Below are 14,989 nucleotides of genomic sequence, written 5' to 3' on the forward strand. Positions count from 1 at the left end.
CGACACCGACGTCTCGCTTCCAGACAAGCTAAACACTTTCTTCGCCCGCTTTGAGGATAACACAGTGCCACTGACGAGGCCCACTACCAAGGACTGTGGCCTCTCATTCTCCATGGCCGACGTGATTAAGACATTTAAGCATGTTAACCCCCGCCAGGCTGCCGGCACAGACGGTCTCTCCCTTTCCCAGTCTGCTGTTCCCACATGCTTCAAGATGGCCACCATTGTTCCTGTACCCAAGAAAGCAAAGGTAACTGAACTAAATAACTATCGCCCTTGTAGCACTCACCTCTGTCATCATGAAGTGCTTTGAGAGACTAGTCAAGGATCATATCACCTCTACCTTACCTGTCACCCTAGACCCACTTCAATTTGCTTACCGCCCCAATAGATCCACAGACGATGCAATTGCCAATACACTGCACACTGCCCTATCCCATCTGGACAAGAGGAATACCTATGTAAGAATGCTGTTCATTGTCTATAGCTCAGCATTCAACACCATAGTATCCTCCAAGCTCATCATTAAGCTCGAGGCCCTGGGTCTGAACCCCGCCCTGTGCAACTGGGTCATGGACTTCCTGACGGGCCGCCCCCAGGTGGTGAAGGTAGGAAACAACATCTCCACTTTGCTGATCCTCAACACTTGGGCCCCACAAGGGTGCGTGCTCAGCCCCCTCCTGTACTCCCTGTTCACTCATGACTGCGTGGCCAAGCACGCCTCCAACTCAATCATCAAGTTTGCAGACGACACAACAGTAGTAGGCTTGATTACCAACAATGACGAGACCGCCTTCAGGGAGGAGGTGAGGGCTCTGGGAGTGTGGTGCCAGGAAAATAACCTCTCACTCAACATCAACAAAACAAAGGAGATGATCGTGGACTTCAGGAAACAGCAGAGGGTGCACCCCCCTATCCACATCGACGGTACCGCAGTGGAGAAGGTGGAAAGCTTCAAGTTCCTTGGCGTACACATCACTGACAAACTGAAATGGTCCACCCACGCAGACAGTGTGGTGAAGAAAGCGCATCAGAGCCTCTTCAACCTCAGGAGGCTGAATACATTTGGCTTATCACCTAAAACCCTCACAAACATTTACAGATGCACAATTGAGAGCATCCTGTCGGGCTGTATCACCGCCTGGTACGGCAACTGCACTGCCCACAACCACTGGGCTCTCCAGAGGGTGGTAGGTCTGCGGAACGCATTACCGGGGGCAAACTACCCGAGTGGCGCAGCGGTCTGAGGAACTGCATCTCAGTGCTTGAGGCGTCACTACAGACCCCCTGGTTCGATTCCAGGCTGTATCACAACCGGCCGTGGTTGGGAGTCCCATAGGGTGGCGCACAATTGGCTCAGCATCGTCCGGGTTTGGCCGGTGTAGGCCGTCATTGTAAATAAGAATTTGTTCTTAACTGACTTGCCGAGTTAAATAACGGTAAAATAAAATAAAAATACATACAGCACCCGATGTCACAGGAAGGCCAAAAAGATCATCAAGGACATCAACCACCCGAGCCACTGCCTGTTCACCCCGCTATCATCCTGAAGGCGAGGTCAGTACAGGTGCATCAAAGCTGGTTCTGAGAGAATGAAAAACAGCTTCTATCTCAAGGCCATCAGACTGTTAAATAGCCATCACTAGCACATTAGAGGCTGCTGCTGCCTATTGAAATCACTGGCCACTATAAGAAATGGAACACTAGTCACTTTAATAATGTTTACATATCTTGCACTACTCATCTCATATGTATATACTGCATTCTATTCTATAATAATCTTCTGTATCTTAGTCCATGCCGCTCTGTCATTGCTTGTCCATATATGTATATATTCTTAAATCCCATTCCTTACTTTTTTTTGTGTGTATTGGGTATATGTTGTGTAATTGTTAGATATTACTGCACTGTCAGAGCTAGAAGCACAATCATTTCGCTACACCCGCTATAACATCTGCTAAACACGTGTATGTGACAAATAACATTTGATTTGATTTGATTTAGAGCTGCCGCTTTCAAGGAGCGGGACACTAATCCGGAATCTTATAAGAAATCCTGCTACGACTTCCGACGAGCCATCAAATAGTCAAAACGTCAACACAGGACTAAGTTCGAGCCTACTATGCCGGCTCTGGTGCTCGTCAGATGTGGCAGGGCTTGCCAACTATCATAGATTACAAAGGGATACTAGCTGCGAGCCAGTGACTCGAGCCTACTAGACAAGCTAAATTCCTTCTATGTACGCTTAGAGGAAAACAACACTGAACCATGCATGACAGCACCAGCTGTTTCGGACAACTCTGATCTCGCTCTCTGTTGCCGATGTGAGGAAGACCTTTTAAACAGGTTAACATTCACAAAGCCACAGGGCCAGACGGATTACCAGGACTCGTACTCAGACCATGTGCTGATCAGCTGGCAAGTGTCTTCACTGACATTTTCAACCTCTCCCTGACCCGGTCTGTAATACCTACATGTTTCAAGCAGACCACCATAGTCCCTGTGCCAAAGAACGCCAATGTAACCTGTCTAAATGAATATCGCCCTGTAGCACTCACCTCTGTAGCCACGAAAGGCTGTTCATGGCTCAACACCATCATCCCAGACACCCTGGACCCACTCCAATTTGCATACCACCCCAACGGATCCACAGATCATGCAATATCTAATGCACTCCACACTGCCCTCTCCCACCTGGACAAGAGAAACACATACGTGAGAATACTGGTCATTGACTACAGCTGAGCGTTCAACACCATAGTGCCCTCCAAGCTCATCACTAAGCTTAGGACCCTGGGACGGAACAAACTCCCTCTGCAACTAGATCCTGGACATCCTGACGGAATATCCCCAGGTGGTAAGGGTAGGCAACAACACATCCGCCACGCTGACTTTCAACAAGGGGGCCCCTCAGGGCTGCGTGCTTAGTCCCCTCTGGTACTCCCTGTTCACCCACGACCGCGTGGCCGCGCACGACTCCAACACCATCATTAAGTTTGCTGACGACACAATGGTGGTTGGCCTGATCACCGACGATGATGAGACAGCCTATAGGGAGGAGGTCAGTGACCTGGCAGTGTGGTGCCAGGACAACAACTTCTCCCTCAACGTGAGCAAGACAAAGGAGCTGATCGTGGACTACAGGAAATGGAGGGCCGAGCACGCCCCCATCCACATAGACGGAGCTTAACGTTTCTCAGTGTCCACATCACTAAGGAATTATAATGGTCCACACACACACACAAACACAGCTGTGAAGAAGGCACAATGCCTCTTCCCCCTCAGGAGGCTGACATTTTTTTGGCATGGGCCCTCAGATCCTCAAAACGTTCCACAGCTGCACCATTGAGAGCATCTTGACTGGCTGCATCACCGCTTGGTATGGCAACTGCTTGACATCTGACCGCAAGGGGCTACAGAAGGTAGTGCGTACGGTCCCAGTACCAGAAGGCAGTGCGTCCTGCCACCCAGGACCTCTAAACCAGGCGGTGTCAGAGGAAGGCCCTACGAATTGTGTCCAGCCTCCCAAGTCTGTTCTCTCTGCTACCGCACGGAAATCGGTACCGATGCATCAAGTCTGGAACCAACAGGACCCTGAACAGTTCATACCCCCAAGCCATAAGATTGCTAAATAGTTAATTATTGTATTTATTTTACAACCAAATCTCTATTTTTTTTAATGTAAATGGCATCTTATAGAAGGGTCCAGACACCTTTTGTGTGATTTCACGTTTTTGAGAAACTTACCCCAAATGGAATATGACATTGCGGATAAAGTTCGGAATGACACAATTTTATGTGTATAACATCTAAAGACCTGCATCACTATACTGAGAGCTTTGCCATTTCTAAAAGGACGTATTTTGGTGTTTTTCAGGGCCCCCATACTACACAATGAGCATGAGGAAGTGATTTGCTGTTTGGGATAAGTTTCTCAATAACGTGAAATCACACAAAAGGTGTCTGGATCTATTTACATAAATTTTTTAGATTTGGTTGTAAGAAAGAGAACCTCTCCTTTAAATAGTCCGGGTAGCTATTTGGTTAACTATCTTAATTGACCCTTTTTGCACTAACTCTTTTGACTCATCACATACGCTGTTGCTGTTTATTATCTATCCCGTGGCCTAGTCACTTCACCCCTACCTATATCTACATACTGTATCTACCTCAATTACTTCGTACCCCTGCACATCGACTCGGTACTGGTACCCCATGTATATAAGTCTTCTGAGTGGCGCAGTGGTCTAAGGCACTGCATTGCAGTGCTAGCTGTGCCACTAGAGATCCTGGTTCGCAGCCGGGCCGCGACCGGGAGACTCATGGGCAGCGCACAATTGGCCTAGCGTTGTCCAGGGTAGGGGAGGGAATGGCCGGCAGGGATGTAGCTCAGTTGATAGAGCATGGTGTTTGCAACGCCAGGGTTGTGGGTTCGATTCCCACGGGGGACCAGTATGAAAAAAATAAATAATAATATGTATTCACTAACTGTAAGTCGCTCTGGATAAGAGCGTCTGCTAAATGTAAATGTAAATATACTGTAGCCAAGTTATCGTTACTCATTGTGTATTTATTCCTTGTGTTATTATTTGTATATTATTTATCTTTTTTCTGTCTGCATTGTTGGGAACGGCCCGCATTTAACTGTTAGTCTACACCTGTTGTTTACAAAGCATTTGACAAATAAATTCGAGTTGAATGAATACTCATCCATTATAGAACGTTGTTGATAAACAAGACCTAGAACCATATGTAAATAGTGGAAGTCCCGTCAGACAGTAACTCTTCGGGCTATTACACATTGGCTGAGAGAAAAGTATGTTGAGTGAAGAGAAAAGGAACAAGAGGAAAGTAACCCAAACGGAACGCGTCTAGGGCTGATCTAATTTACATCTAAATCACAAAAATGACATGTGCAATATCCATATCGCAAGAGATCCGTATCGCATGCAATATTATGAAATGCCGTTTTTTTATAGTTCACTCTGTTTTTTTTCCTTTTTTTTTTCCGCTCTCCTCTCGCATCTGCTTCCCACACACACCAAGACCCACCCACCCACCCACCCACCACCACCACTCGAGCAGCGCTGTTCTTCCTCCTCGCTGTTAGATTCACTATAAGTTCAGAGATCTCTGTTACTACTGGTACACTTGCTGAATGAGAGGCTGTGCTGTATGGCTGGGCTGTAACTGTCAGGTCACAGTTTGTGCTGACGTAGCGTTCTCTTCTTTGTTGGAGTGTGTGTGTGTGTGTGTGTGTGTGTCTGTGTGTGTGTGTCTGTGTGTGTGTCTGTGTGTGTGTGTGTGTCTGTGTGTGTGTCTGTGTGTGTGTGTGTGTGTGTGTCTGTGTGTGTGTGTGTGTGTGTGTGTGTCTGTGTGTGTGTGTGTGTCTGTGTGTGTGTGTGTCTGTGTGTGTGTGTGTGTGTGTGTCTGTGTGTGTGTCTGTGTGTGTGTGTGTGTGTGTGTGTGTGTGTGTGTGTGTGTGTGTGTGTGTGTGTGTACAGCCGGTTGGACGGACGGTGGGTGAGATTGTGTGGAAGCACAGTGTGTGAGTGCGTTTGAGAAAGGGGAGGGCACTGCCTGAGCGGAGGGAGATAGATTTGATTAGTTTATACTTTTGTGCGCCTCTGAATGAGTGAAGGTCACTGTAGATGTTAATCAAATCACTTTTGTCTGTCTGGGCGGAGCTTGTGTGTGTGTGTGGTGTGCGCGGTAATAGTGCGAACGACTAGTTTCTGGGTAATTTGCGGGCGGCGGAGTGCCAACACGGCCTGAAACCCTTTTAGTTTAGAGAGAGCGAGAGAGAGCAAGAGAGAGTCTGTGTCAACTGCTGCCAGTTGAATGAGATCATGAATGAATGAATGAGGGGAGGTGTAAATTAGTGTTGATTTGGTCGGCTACATTTAGAAAGGTCATTCAAGTAGAGATTTTATTACGACTTTACGACTGTGCTGTTGGTGACAAGTTTGTTGGTCACTTGAATAGCCTTTCTAATCCATTGATGTTAAGAGGACAGGTGCGCTGAACCAACCTTATCAACAGACATTCCCAGTTTATGGGAGGGACTGTGCTTATCTATGTGCTGTTTCCCTCAGCCAATCAAGAGGTCAGTGAAACATGACCTAATTGTTAACCAATGAGTTTGAACAAATACAACAACAGAAAAATAGACAGGGCTTGTCTCTCCACAGGCGACATCGCATGCTGGTAAATGAACCCAATGAGTCTCATGCTGTGAAAAGCTGAGACTCACACACACACGTACATGTAACATGTCTTGCTCTATGACGCTTACAAGCTACACAAGAGTCATTAGAAGGTGAGGGGTTCTTCTACATAGAAGATCATAGGAAATCCCAGGACATAGTGTCTATAATACTGAGTCATTAGAAGGTGAGGGGTTCTTCTACATAGAAGATCATAGGAAATCCCAGGACATAGTGTCTATAATACTGAGTCATTAGAAGGTGAGGGGTTCTTCTACATAGAAGATCATAGGAAATCCCAGGACATAGTGTCTATAATACTGAGTCATTAGAAGGTAAGGGGTTATTCTACATAGAAGATCATAGGAAATCCCAGGACATAGTGTCTATAATACTGAGTCATTAGAAGGTGAGGGGTTCTTCTACATAGAAGATCATAGGAAATCCCAGGACATAGTGTCTATAATACTGAGTCATTAGAAGGTAAGGGGTTATTCTACATAGAAGATCATAGGAAATCCCAGGACATAGTGTCTATAATACTGAGTCATTAGAAGGTGAGGGGTTATTCTACATAGAAGATCATAGGAAATCCCAGGACATAGTGTCTATAATACTGTAATAAGATCACACAGTTGCTGTCACAAACTCCACACAGTTGTCTCTGACTAGTTGGATATTCATTTCCCACTGAGCAAACCATTTCTACAGCATTCATATAAATTCATTTTTATCAGGTTTTTGTTTTGGCAGACCTTATTTTGTTATTGCCATTTGTCAGTAAAACTCATGAATGCAATTGTTTGTCAAATTGTTTTGTGTTCTACTTGTAGCCCTGCTTGTCCTGAAAAGAAAATGGTAAAACACTTAATTATGAGGCTAAATATAAGGGCTGGACATGCAGATAAATGAAAGTCAGATAAATGAAAAGACGATTTTTGCTGGGGTCTCGGGACTGATAGGGTTAAGACTAAGGCTGAACGATTTTGGAAAATAATCTAATTGCGATTTTTTGCCCCCAATATTGCGATTGCGATTTAATATGCGATTTAATTTATTTATCCTTTTTCCCCTACAAAACATAATGAATGATTTAAATATGACCAACACAATAGTATATACATTTAGTGTGAAATGTTCTTTCCCATAGGCTGGGTCTATTTGTTAGAATTAAATTCAAACATGTATGACTTGAAATAAATGACATTTTTATTGAACTGCTCATTACAGAAACATCTGTGGCTTTGCCACTGTGCATTTAAATAATTTAAACAAAGGCATGAACTTTGTAAACACTGTGTGCAAAAGGTACAGTCTTAAGAAAAAAATAATTTTAAATTGTATGTATCTTACTGCTCCCAAGTCAGTAACATTTCACACAACTGAAACAAGGAATTTGCTTTGAAAATATTTTGTAAAATCAAAGTAAATAAAGTTATAAATAAAAAATGAGAAATGCACTTTTAATTTAGACAAACTATTTTTTATAAACGATTTGAATATTATAATATAAAATAGATGAGCCTCACTTATCTCAAGTACACAACAATAACACACCACACAGACTAAAGTTCACTACGAGTATGGCACTGCCAGCCATACTTATCCAACAGTTCTGTTCTCAGTGGCTCACAGGTTTTTTGCTAAGAAAACCAGAATATTGACTTTTTCTGGCTTCAAGGCTGAGCGAGTGCAAGTCACAATATTCCCTCCTGTGCTAAAAAGACGCTCTGAGGGAGCGCTTGTAGCAGGTACACAAAGATACTTGCGTGCCATGGTGCACAACTGTGGGTAGCTGATCTTGTGCACCCTCCACCAAGCCAATGGATCATCTTCTCCATCAATGGTAGGAGTCATCAGGTAATTGTTTATCTCTGCCTCTGCGACATCTTCAAGATTTACAGGCAAAGAAGGAGAGGCTGAACTGGTCTTGAAAAAACTGCCAAGAGACCTCTTCGTCTTTTCCCCCAAGGACTGTGCACTTTGAGGCATCTGAACAGTTTCAGTACGAGACCTCTTCTCCTATTAGATGAAAACAACAGCCATTAGTTTTCCAGTTAGATTTTACAGAAAATTTTTGTTTTTGTGAAATACATAATTATTTACCCAATGATATGTACGTTGTGCCAAGTCTACTATCTCTGTCTTCAGACGAGTCTTGATAGCAGGGATGTTGTCTGTACTGATGTACTGTATTTTGAACCTAGGGTCCAGGAAACAGGCAACATCCAAAAGCTCCTGGATGTTTGGGTCTCCATATTTGTTATTGAGGTATGCTAGGACTTTGGTTTTTATTGATTTAGTCAGGTCAGTGTCCTCAGCATCTTCAGCCAGGACTGATGTGGCAAAAAGGTGGAGAACTGGCTTGAGGTAGGAGATGCTTACATACTCCTCTCCAGAAAGAGCATCAGTAAACTCCAGTAGAGGATGCAGTGCCTTGTGAATCGACTCCAACACGTCAATATCCTGCCAGGTTGGGATAAGGGAGCGTGCATATCGATCTCCAGACAATACCTGAGAAATGGCTTTGGCCTGTTCAAGCACTCTGGCAATCATCATTTCTTTAGAACCCCATCTTGTTGGGCACTCCGTTATGAGGTTGTGCTCAGGGAGTTTGAGCTCTCTCTGTGCCTCCGTCAGGGCTGCTTTCTTCTTCCAACTGTGGGAAAAGTGCCCCACCAGCTTCCTGCACAGTGCTGTTGCCCTTGACACTCTGTCATCTTTGAGTGCATTTTCTAAAAGAAATAAAAAGTAGTGTATTACACACAATTTGAGTTTTGATACAAGGCTCTCACTATTACACACTCAAATTAGCTGTAATTCTGAAATACACACATCCACAACACATCCTCTCTCTCTCTCTCAATTCAAAGGGTCTTTATTTGCATGTCAATTCTCTCTCTCTTTCTCTCTCTCTCTCTCTCATAAACACTAAAAAAACATGTAAAAAACAAAAACAAGAAAAGAAAAAAAATGCAGGTGGGCATTCCACCACAGACAGACATATGATATAAGCAAGTAAAATGAATTTACATATTAGAAAAGGAGTGGAAGTATGAATTTATTTAATCCCATCCGATTTATATAATATCATTTATATATATTTGTATATTCAGCTTTACTAATCGACGCATCTCTCTCTCTCGCACTCGCGCACACACACACACACACACACACACAAACACACACACACACACACACACACACACACACACACACACACACACACACACACACACACACACACGATAACTTACCAATGGCAAGATGTAATCTGTGGCCAAAACATTGGAGCCTCGTCCATTCATTAAGCCGCGCAGCAAGCACCATATTCGACGCGTTGTCCGTCGTGATGCAGACGTGATTCTCCTCGTGGAGATCCCAGCTGACAAGCCCTTCTCTCAGGCCGGCTGCAATATTTTCCCCTGTGTGATCGTCTGGGAAGTAGGTAGTTTGTAGGCAGCGAGCTCGGAGGTTGAAATCTTCATCAATAAAATGGACTGTAAGACTCTGGTACGGCTCAGCTGTGCGGCTTGACCACATATCAGTAGTGCTAGCAAAAAACTCCACCGTTTTAAGTTCCGCGGCGACTTTCTCTTTGCACTTTTTGTACAGCTCCGGTATGGCAGTCTGACTGAAGTATGTGCGGGAGGGTATACTGTAACGTTTATCAAGCGTATGTATTAATGCCATGAACCCAGGCTTGGTCACCGTGCTGAGAGGCATCATATCTTTGGCTATGAACTCGGTTATTGTCCGAGTGATTTCTCCGTGCCGTTTTGAATTACGTTCATACGGAGTGACACTTTCGAACATTTCTGTCAGTGATCCCTGTCTTGAGGTATTTGGCTTGTCTCGCGCACTGATGCTCGGCATTTTGGTCATACAACTGTCATGCATTGATTTGTGGTATTTTTTTAAGTGCTGAAACAGGTTTGTAGTGTTACCCCGTGAAGTAGCAATCGGAGCACGGCATGCTCTGCACAACACCTGACGCTGCTCAGCATCTTCTTTTTTAAAACCAAAATAGTTCCACACCACCGACGTGCTGTTCCTCTTCGATATTAAAGTATCAGCTGTGTCAGTTTCTGACTGTTCCGTCGAGCAAGAGGCCATTGCGCTGGACAGCATGAAAAGTCGCGTCACGTGACCACCTCAAATCGCGCACGTTGCGATTAGAAAATCGCGTTCAGTCAAATCGCGATATTATCGCGAATGCAATTAATCGTTCAGCCCTAGTTAAGACTGTGGGTGGGTCTCAAGTGGCACCCTATTCCCTACATAGTCCAATAGGCACCACAGGGCTCTGGTCAAATGTAGTACACTATGTAGGGAATAGGGTGCCACTTGCGATGCAGAGAGTCTGTGACTGTTATCTCTACACTGCTTTTCTCTCTGGCCTGTCAGGCAGAATGCCCTTCCCTGCAGTATTCTGAATAGCCTGTTTCTTTCACTGTGTGTGTGTGTGTGTGTGTGTGGCTCAATGTGTGTGTGTGTGTGTGTGTGTGGCTCAGTGTGTGTGTGGCTCAGTGTGTGTGTGTGTGTGTGTGTGTGTGTGTGTGTGTGTGTGTGTGTGTGTGTGTGTGTGTGGCTCAGTGTGTGTGTGTGTGTGTGTGTGTGTGTGTGTGTGTGTGTGTGGCTCAGTGTGTGTGTGGCTCAGTGTGTGTGTGTGTGTGTGTGTGTGTGTGTGTGTGTGTGTGTGGCTCAGTGTGTGTGTGTGTGTGTGGCTCAGTGTGTGTGTGTGTGTGTGTGTGTGTGTGTGTGTGTGTGTGTGTGTGTGTGTGTGTGTGTGTGTGTGTGTGTGTGTGTGTGTGTGTGTGTGTGTGTGTGTGGTAGGTAGCCTAGTGGTTAAGAGCTTTGAGCCAGTGACCAAAAGGTCGCTGGTTTCAATCCCGAAGCCGACTAGGTGAAAAATCTGTCTGTTCCCTTGAGCAAGGTACTTAACCCTAATTGCTCCTGTAAGTCTCTCTCGATAAGAGTGTCTGCTAAATGACTAAAATGTAAATGTGTTTGTGCATTGTGCATGTTAAAAGGTTTTAATTATGTTATGGGGATGAATTATGAACCTAATGAAACTGTCAAACTCTCCCTCACCCTCTCTCTCTGTCGCTCACTGTCTCTCTCTCTCACTGTCTCTCTCTCTCTCCCTCACCCTCACTCTCTGTCGCTCACTGTCTCTCTCCTCTCCCTCACCCTCTCTCTCTCTCCCTCACCCTCTCTCTCTGTCGCTCACTGTCTCTCTCCCTCTCCCTCACTCTCTGTCGCTCACTGTCTCTCTCTCTCTCCCTCACCCTCTCTCTTTCTCCCTCACCCTCTTTCTCTGTCGCTCACTGTCTCTCTCTCTCACTGTCTCTCTCTCCCTCTCCCTTCCTCTCTCTCTTTTTAATAACCCTCCGTTTAGATTGCAGATGAGATTGCAGAGCTGTTGCCTTTAGGATAGTTTTTTTTCTTTCAATTTGGAGGCCAGGCTCTTGGAGTTGGTGTCGACTGTCCCTGGCGCTTTGAAATCACATCATAGACCAACCAACTTTCTTTTGAGGGCATGAGTGTAGGACATAGCTTCTCTGTAAAGTAAATATGAAGCATAATAAATATTTGACTCGTCTACACCACCCACCGCCAGCCCAGTCCACCGCCATTCAAACCACCCTTCATTAAAGTAGCATCATTTTTTTCTGCTGCATTATTCATTCATCCCACAGAACAGAGCACGTCAACTGAAATCTGGCCAGTATTGACTAATGTCTCCCCAGTGGATCTCTAGTCATGTTTGGTGTCTCAAGCTCCAGCTGTGCTTTGAAATCCCACTCGCTGACTGTAGGCTTGAAGATGATGGTTGTGTCCCAAATAGCATTCCTATTCCCTACACAGTGCACAATGTTTGACCAGAGCGCCATGGGACCTGGTCTAAAGTAATGCCCTACATATGAACTAGGGTGCCATTTGGGACAGGCCCCTTGAAGTAGGGCTCTTGATAATTGTCATTTTGCCTCTGTAGATGGATCAATATTTATTTCTCCCGACTGCTGCTTGTGGATGAGTTGAAGTGAATTAATTTGGTTTTGATGACTTTGGTCGCTGTATTGATAATCTATTAGGAGGAGACTGCTGCTCACTGTCTCCTTGGCTTGCACATATGTGATTAAAACCTGTTGTGCTGCTCACCGCTGCTGCAGAAAAAGGAATGTGGTTCTATATGGCTGGTGTATTTCTCATATTCAAGCTACTAATCGTTAGGGCTGGGAATTGCCAGGGGCCTCAGGATACGATATTATCACATTACTTAGGTGCCGATATGATGTGTACTACGGTTCTCACGATTCTTTATGTATTGTGATTCAATACTGTGATTTTATTGCTGCATAGGGACAAGAGAGAGCCATGAGAAAACAAGTTATGATCAGTCATGGAAATAAAAGTGCTGAAAACAAATTGACTCCTTATTTAAAAAGAAGATGGAGAACAAGCTATGAAGGAAAATAGTTTTGGTGCAGGTACAGCAAACTAGCACAAAAAAAAATATTGCGATATTGTCAAAACGATACTATATATCATTAAAAAATGAATATCCCGATATGTAACTGTATCGATTTATTTTGCCCCATCACTACTAATCATTTTGACCTTTGTCATTATGAGTTGTTTAAGTGTTAGGCCTACTGTCATTTCAGATTCTCCTCTTCCAATACACACTATGTTTACCTCCAATCAGGAACTATTTTACCTCCAATCAGGAAGTATTTTCTGAACACCCCAGTCGTCATCACTACCACGATGCAGTTATTCTGTATGGCTGCTGTATTACTCATAATAAGGCTTATCTGAGATCAGCAGAACGAGAGGTGAGGAGAGAGGATTTGTGTTTCATTCTGATGAGTGACACTAGTAGCTATAAATTGAAGAGAATTCCCCAGACACAGGAACTCTGACTGCACTGGGATGGCAGTTTGGCTGGCAGACAGACAACCTGTGGAATGAATGTATGGGTCGCCAGGCAGACACCGATCTAATTTTGGTATTGGTGTGTGTGTGTGTGTGTCTCGCTCTCTCTCTGTCTCTCTCTCTCTCTCTGTCTCTGTCTGTGTGTCTGAGCTGTAGCAGCAGAGCCCTATGCTGGCTCCACCTGTCTGTGTGTCTGAGAGAGAGCAGCAGAGCCCTATGCTGGCTCCACCTGTCTGTGTGTCTGAGAGAGAGCAGCAGAGCCCTATGCTGGCTCCACCTGTCTGTGTGTCTGAGAGAGAGCAGCAGAGCCCTATGCTGGCTCCACCTGTCTGTGTGTCTGAGAGAGAGCAGGAGAGCCCTATGCTGGCTCCACCTGTCTGTGTGTCTGAGAGAGAGCAGCAGAGCCCTATGCTGGCTCCACCTGTCTGTGTGTCTGAGAGAGAGCAGCAGAGCCCTATGCTGGCTCCACCTGTCTGTGTGTCTGAGAGAGAGCAGGAGAGCCCTATGCTGGCTCCACCTGTCTGTGTGTCTGAGCTGTAGCAGCAGAGCCCTATGCTGGCTCCACCTGTCTGTGTGTCTGAGAGAGAGCAGGAGAGCCCTATGCTGGCTCCACCTGTCTGTGTGTCTGAGCTGTAGCAGCAGAGCCCTATGCTGGCTCCACCTGTCTGTGTGTCTGAGAGAGAGCAGCAGAGCCCTATGCTGGCTCCACCTGTCTGTGTGTCTGAGAGAGAGCAGCAGAGCCCTATGCTGGCTCCACCTGTCTGTGTGTCTGAGAGAGAGCAGCAGAGCCCTATGCTGGCTCCACCTGTCTGTGTGTCTGAGAGAGAGCAGCAGAGCCCTATGCTGGCTCCACCTGTCTGTGTGTCTGAGAGAGAGCAGGAAGTGGTAGGATGATGTCTGGATTCATCACACACAGGGATGTAAAACATTCCAGGTCTGATCTGTCCATATGACATGACACTTAACAGACGCCTTGATCCAAAACCACAGGGAGTGCAAGTGCAATGATGTCCGAGGGGGGGGAGAAAATACAGTGTTCGTTGTTTGCAGTAACTGCTTTGTTGTTGTAAAATTCCAATAGACGTGGCAGTTTCACCATTAAGGATTCCTGCTTTAAGAGCACACACATGCACACAAGGGAGTTAGGACGTTTGCTGTATCCAAACGCCACTGACTGCAGGGACTGGGGGAGTGGTTACGCTGTCCTTGGCAGGGAGCAGTTCCTGACAGACTGTTGTTCCTGACAGACTGTTGTTGGTGACAGACTGTTGTTGGTGACAGACTGTTGTTCCTGACAGACTGTTGTTGGTGACAGACTATTGTTCCTGACAGACTGTTGTTGGTGACAGACTGTTGTTGGTGACAGACTGTTGTTCCTGACAGACTGTTGTTGGTGACAGACTGTTGTTGGTGACAGACTGTTGTTGGTGACATACTGTTGTTGGTGACAGACTGTTGTTGGTGACAGACTGTTGTTCCTGACAGACTGTTGTTGGTGACAGACTGTTGTTCCTGACAGACTGTTGTTGGTGACAGACTATTGTTCCTGACAGACTGTTGTTGGTGACAGACTGTTGTTGGTGACAGACTGTTGTTGGTGACAGACTGTTGTTCCTGACAGACTGTTGTTGGTGACATATTGTTGTTCCTGACAGACTGTTGTTGGTGACAGACTGTTGTTGGTGACATACTGTTGTTGGTGACATACTGTTGTTCCTGACAGACTGTTGTTGGTGACATATTGTTGTTACTGACAGACTGTTGTTGGTGACAGACTGTTGTTCCTGACAGACTGTTGTTGGTGACAGACTGTTGTTGGTGACATACTGTTGTTGGTGACA

General features: G+C 45.4%; 1 protein-coding gene across 1 annotated transcript; it reads right to left on the bottom strand.

Moving 5' to 3' along the window:
- Positions 1-7,392: 7,392 nt before the first annotated feature.
- Positions 7,393-10,033, bottom strand: LOC311123482 (E3 SUMO-protein ligase ZBED1-like). The gene is made up of 3 exons (XM_084197744.1): positions 9,464-10,033; positions 8,313-8,941; positions 7,393-8,228 (listed from the first exon to the last, which is right to left on the bottom strand). The coding sequence occupies exons 1-3, from the start codon at positions 10,020-10,022 to the stop codon at positions 7,836-7,838; spliced, it is 1,581 nt and encodes a 526-aa protein (XP_084053870.1). The 5' UTR covers positions 10,023-10,033; the 3' UTR covers positions 7,393-7,835.
- Positions 10,034-14,989: the final 4,956 nt, after the last annotated feature.

Source organism: Coregonus lavaretus (genome assembly GCF_964263955.1).
Source record: "Coregonus lavaretus genome assembly, contig: HAP1_SCAFFOLD_882, whole genome shotgun sequence".
NCBI lineage: Eukaryota > Metazoa > Chordata > Actinopteri > Salmoniformes > Salmonidae > Coregonus > Coregonus lavaretus.